Source organism: Gavialis gangeticus, unplaced genomic scaffold (genome assembly GCF_001723915.1).
Source record: "Gavialis gangeticus isolate Ggan-Ray unplaced genomic scaffold, GavGan_comp1, whole genome shotgun sequence".
Lineage (NCBI taxonomy): Eukaryota > Metazoa > Chordata > Crocodylia > Gavialidae > Gavialis > Gavialis gangeticus.
Window position 1 is genome coordinate 31,009,492 of NW_017729008.1, and position 6,136 is coordinate 31,015,627.

General features: G+C 49.2%; 1 protein-coding gene across 4 annotated transcripts in view; it reads left to right on the plus strand.

Moving 5' to 3' along the window:
- FRMD4A (FERM domain containing 4A) overlaps positions 1 to 6,136 on the plus strand; it is a 379,383-nt gene that overhangs the window by 264,488 nt on the left and 108,759 nt on the right. For all 4 annotated transcript variants that reach the window (XM_019509538.1, XM_019509536.1, XM_019509535.1 and 1 more), the window contains exon 6: positions 4,047 to 4,103. In XM_019509538.1, coding sequence (XP_019365083.1) covers positions 4,047 to 4,103 — 57 coding nt within the window. The remainder of the gene's footprint in view (positions 1 to 4,046; positions 4,104 to 6,136) is intronic.

Sequence of the window (6,136 nt, forward strand, 5' to 3'; positions counted from 1 at the left end):
TCAAAATGCTCTATGCCAATGAATTAGCTCTGGGGAGACAACAATTATATTCAATATACAGATAGTGCCTTGCCCAAGGCTTCACAGGATGCCTGTGGCAGACCAGATCTACCTCATTTTCCTTGGTGCAGGCCATCAGATATGGACAGTGTCTGTAATCACTGCTCAGACACTGACTTTTTCCTGTAGCTCTGGCCAAGCTGTTTAGACCCAGGTCCCATATGGAATTTAGGTGCCTAACTCCTAGTGAAGTCCATTGGCATTAGGCACTTGACTTTAAAGATATGGGACTTCCCTCCTAACATCAATAAAACAGGGATGAGACCTGCCCTCCATCTCATCAAGCCTGTTATTACAGCACAGCCATAGCAGTTGCCTCTGAGTGCCTCTTATGAGGATATCCTGCCTCCAATGCAGTCTTTGAAGTGCTTTGCTGATGCTGCTGTTTCAGTTACAGGGCAGGGGGCTATGTAAATCTAAACAAAAAAAAAATGAACCAAGAGACAATATTTTTAAAGTCCTTCCATCCAGGAGACATTTCCTCTCCCTCAGCAACCTCCCAACTTTTCCTCTCCCCTTTCATTTTTTAACCACATCTGAGTGTTTAGGGCTGAACCTAACAGCTTGCTTTCCACAGACCCCCAAGATCCCACCTTGAAAGTAAATGAAATCAAAGCACAAAGCTGACAGGAGGGGGCTTGCAACTTCCAAAAAAGTGGCCGTCATCTAGCGTTTTAGAAAGCAAGGCTTTTGTTCATTTACAGAATAAAAAGTGTGGAATCACTGCAAATCAGTTGCTTGCAAATGCAGGGGGCTGGGTCAATGGCCAGGAGCTCTTTTCTAGTCCTATGTTCCTACCACTCCCAGATAACTGACTTCAGGTAGTGAGGGGGATAGATCAGCAGAGGGCACCCTTGTCACTGCACTGAACATCAGGACCTGTTTCCCAAGCTGTGGGCTGGGGTGGCGGAGAGATAAACCCCTCCTTTGGGCCAGTGCACAGGGCAACATGTTTGTGCCAAAAGCTCCTCTGGCCTGTGGCCCTCTGAGAAACACCAGCCTGTTGTCACAAGTTACCTTAAACAAAAGTGTCCCCTGGGCAGAGCTCTCCGTAGCTCTGAGCACAGACGTGTTCGCCCATCGGAAGTGCTGCTGAGAGGAGTGACACAGTCGTTTTCCTCTGTCCATACTTGCAAGTCACCGTGCAATAGAGACAGGCGTGGGGGAGACTCCAGGATCAGGTTCGAGTCATCTGAGATGTTAACCCAGAGCCCCAGTGTACCACATCCTGGCAGAAGGGTAGATCCCTGAGCCTACAGATTCCCAGGGATCTGTGCAGACCTTGGGAGATCAAGATCATCCATGCCAAGACCCTTTTCCTCCATGTGGCCCCTGAAATGCTTGCACACGCACTCACCCCTGACACCTGCTGCAGCTGGGCTGCCTTGGGACCTCTCACTGGACCTGCCAAGCCCTGCTGCAAACCTCTCTGCCAGGTGGGTCCTGGTGGGTGGTTCTAGTCTGAGAATCCAACAGAGGCTTCTTGCAGCTGGAAAACTGGGTGTCCACCCCAGCACTTCCCTGGCAAAGTGACTCCTAGTGACTCACCTCCCATCTGTCAGTGAGGAAGCAGCGGGCGAGTGGGATTATGACTGATTCACAAACAAGTGCATCGTGCTTGTCCCAGCAAGCAACTTGCTCAGTAAGCAATATTAGCCAGCACCAAGATGATCTGAAGCTCCGGGCCTCGCCCTGCTCCGGCGTCTCAGCCACACACAATCAGAGCACTGTTTTTCCATGTCTCCTGGCTTCAGCAGGGATAAGGCACAGGCAAGGACACCATTGAACCTGGTCCAACAGTGTCTTTGCCCAGCTCTGCTCTACAGCAAGGTTGCCATTACAAACGCTTACTCAGCCCACTGCCTGACTTTGGGAATGCTGCCAGGAAAAGCTGAGGCTGCTGTTCTTTTTTTGGAGGAAGCTTTAATAAAAGAAAGTGGGGAAAAAAAAGAATCAGAAAAGCTGGGTTGGCCTATTTTCATCTGGCCTCTTCTGCAAACATTACTTTGCACAATCCAATGCGCTGTCATCCTGATACAAAAATAGCCCAGTCAGATTCGGACTCTCCCACTCAGGTCCTGCCTAGTCTCACTTCTTGCCTCCGTCAGGGCTTGCTTGGTTTTAACGTATGCACTGCACTTGCGAGCTGCAGCCCAGAAAGCCAGGTGCTCTGTTTAAATGTAGGAGAGGGGAGGACAGTACAAAGGGTCTGCCAATATGCCGTGGAAGGATCTCTCCACAGCAAAAGAGGGGCTAATGACGATGCTTAGAGAGTGCGTGGCCCCACACTGCGGTGGGCTTTTTTGGGGGTGGGGGTCAGCTGGTAAGAACTGAACTGAGCCCCCCAGCAGACTGCACTTTCCCACTCGGTCTCTGCATGGAGTTCCCATCAGCTTATTCCCCCGCAGCTACCATGCAGCTATACTTCATTGGACAAGGGGCCCAACCACGCTCCTCCCAGAGACAGCACGGTTGGGTATAAGTCAGAAGGGCCCATGAGCCCTCTGGAAAGCACTCATATCTATGTGATCAAGTCAAAAGTCTACCACTGTCATTAAGACACAGCAGGCTCACATCGAGGGAGGGATGTGGCCAGCAGTATGTCTGGCCACCTTGGACTCCCAGTCTGAAGGACCAGCCACTCACAGCTGCTCCAGCTGGAGACACGAGGGTAAAGAGAGGCCCCAGTCATGCTTTTGGGACCATAACAAGACTCCTTGACTGTTCTGTCATCATGCCACAGGTGTATGTGCAGTGGTCCTATATAAATAATGCACGATAACAGTAAACTCCTATTGGTCGAAAGTCTTTACTTAGTCTGAAGGCTTTCTTAGTCATCCAGCCATCACCACTGATGCCCCTGGAAAACTGGTGCTATGGAAAGCGTGTATCTTTTCTTTATGGTTCTCCAAAGTGGGGTGGGAGACATGGGTACTCTCCCCCTTCTGCATTAGCTGCACTTTTGGTGGTTGTAGGAGCAAACATACATCGTTGAGAGTTAGTTGGGCTCCCAGGCACCACAGGTCTCCTTGCCTTCTCTCAAGGCTCCCCAGCTGCCCTTCCTGTGAGGTGTAGATGTCATCATCTGGCACTTTCTTTGTGTTGATTTAACTTATACCACAACTGTGTTCCCCTGATACGTGTCATTCCCCCAGTGCCCATGCATCATTAGCACACTCGGCCCAATTAAATTAGGTGGTTGAGCAACAGCTGAGCACAGGGAAAATGAGGGAAGCTTCTGTATTGCAGCCTTGGTCTCATTAGGAGGTAACCTCGGTGGGTTGTTAGAGAGGAGCTGAGGTCAATAGCTCCTTTTTAAAAGCTGGCACTGAGAAAGAAACAGGCAATGCCATATCACCTGGGTCATGGTCTCTATTTTACCCTTATTTGCTGGGAGCAGAGGCAGCACAGTTATTATGGCTCATGAACTGAGGTGTGCCCCTTACCTGCATGGGCACATCAAGTAACACCAGTGTCTCCAGTTGAACCAGCTGTGAGTGCCTGGTCATTCAGGCTGGGAGTCCAAGGTGTTACTGGCCACATCACTCCCTTGTGTGCCGTTGGCTATATCATCATGGCTTCTTAAAGTTAGGACTTCAGTCCTGGCTCTGCGTTTCTTTCCAGATGCAGTAAAACAATAGATTAAATTATGAAAAACCTGCAGGAAACATCCAAATCTCCGTAGGGGTGGTCTGTACAAGGGCCCAATCCATGTGACTGCCTCCCACAACAAGCCCCTACATCCCCCTTCTGGCTGAGTTCATAAGTCATGCTTCATTTACCAGGGCAGCACCCTGCATATTTTGTTTCCTCCACATCACAATGAGCACATTCAGCTTCTGGGAGTACTGGGAACCCTTTCAAGTCAGACCAGAGGAGAAGGCAGGAACTGCTCACTTCACTGTGCTGTGACAAGGAAGAGATGCAGGTTCTTCCCCAGGGCGCTGAAATGTTAGTGAACTCTCCTTTTTTTATTTTTGCTTCAGGAGCTCATTGAGGTAGACAGCGAAGTGGTGTTTGAATTGGCTGCATACATCTTGCAGGTAGGCAACAATTTCTCATTCTTCCTACATGGGATAAATCTGTTACTAAGCATTTGACAATAATGCCCACGGGACTTACACCAGCTGGACAGGAAGGCAGCAGAGAGGGGATTATTTTGCCAAACCAGGGGGGAAAAGCCAGGACCCTTTCATGCTGGATTGTAACCTTGCAGCCCCAGCTGAGGACAGGGCACCGCGTGGCAGTGCTGCTCCAGGAAGGGGACAGGAACCAGATTGTGACTCAGAATCTGGTTCCTGCTTCCCCTCTGCACCAGGGCTGTGGAAGTGATCTGGACTAGCCCTTTAGCTGGCACCAGTTACATCCCCTACTGCAGTGGTCTCCAAACTTTTTTGATCGCGCACCCCTATCAGTAAAAAATTTTTGAGCACACAGCCCCCCAATATATGTATATTTATATTTACACACCCCTATCAGTAAAAAAATTTTGAGCACGCACCTACAGTATATGTATATTTATATTCACACACCCCTATCAGTAAAAAATTGTTGAGCACACACCCCCAATATATGTATATTTATAGAAATAGAAATTATAATATTTTCTTCCCGCACCCCAATGGATCGTCTTGCGCACCCTCTGGGGTGCATGCACCCCACTTTGGAGACCACTGCCCTACTGTACCCCCTGTAGCTGTGCTGACTGGCACTTTGGAGCAGGCTGGAGCCAAGACCATGCCAAGTTACACCTGGAGTTGCCTATCAGGACAGGAGGGAAAAGAAGAGCATCTCCGCAGCAGCTGCTGCCCCCTCGCACCCCTTGCAGACTGATGGGGTAGTATCCTGCACCAAGCAGTCCACACACCAGTACAAGGGAGCCTTCATGCCCCATCAGGCCTGAGGTGTGTGAAGGGTCACAGTTGAGCCCTTATTAATTTGCATCCATGAAACCTACCTAGCAGTACTTGGCACTTCCATTTTTAGCACTGTCCACTTCTGGCTTCCAAATGGCGTTACGCATTCACAAATTAAGAGCCACAGCAACATTGGGTGAGGCCTCAGTAACCAACTGTTTGCATTCACTTTGCACCGACATCTATGACTATACACTGTGCAGGACACTGGATTGTGAAGCATCATATCTGGAGCTAAGGAAACTGTTTAGCACTGAAATGGTGGGATGAGAACTTCATAGGCCAAATCCCGACCTGGTGAGCGCCGTTCCAAAGGCACAGCTATACCTATTTACACCAGATTTGAAGCTGACCCCATGTTTTACTAAAACTTCCTCTCTCCAGTCAGGCACTGATATAAATACTGTGGCGATACTGCCATGCTTCAAGGTGAGTTCTGGTACACATCTCTCCGGTGACATGCTCCCTGCAAACAGATCTCAAAACCTGAGCTGGAAAGCAGCTGAAGCACGAAGAAAGGAATACAGGACAAATATTCAACAGTGCAAAGTTTGCAGTTCACTACAGGCAACCAGAGTGAATCTGCTTAGAACAGTGGTGCTCAGCCTTTTGGCCCCACGGCCCGGATGAGGGCTGTAGGGCTGGTCCATGGGCAACATTGGACCCCATGCCCCAGGAGCAGGCCCCAGGGTCCCATGCTGCTGTGAGCACTGGACCTAGCTCAAGAGCTTCCCACAGACCCATAGAAAGTACCATGGGCGAGATGACACAGTATCAGGGACCAGCCCATGGGGCAGGGCTTAACCACCCCTGATTTAGAAGGGCATGGAGGGGGGGAGGGCCTCTTTTTTTGTGTCCTCTTTTTTGTCCTTGTGACAAAGTGGGTTTTTTGTTTTGGTTTGGTTTTTTTCAAGCAATGATTGTCGTGGGAGAAGAGCAAAGATAATTGTCAGCTGACTCTTTTTTCCCCTCTTGTCAGTAGTTTTTAGTCTTTTCCCAGTCAACCGTGAGTCTACAGTCCTAAAGGATCCATGTGGAACAGCTAAGCCATTTCATCAGAAGGTGTTAATAAATAGACATTGCACTTCTATAGGGCTTTTCATCTTACAGAAGCAATTAGTGCAAAGGGGTTTCAACCTTCATTATATAACAGGAGAGAG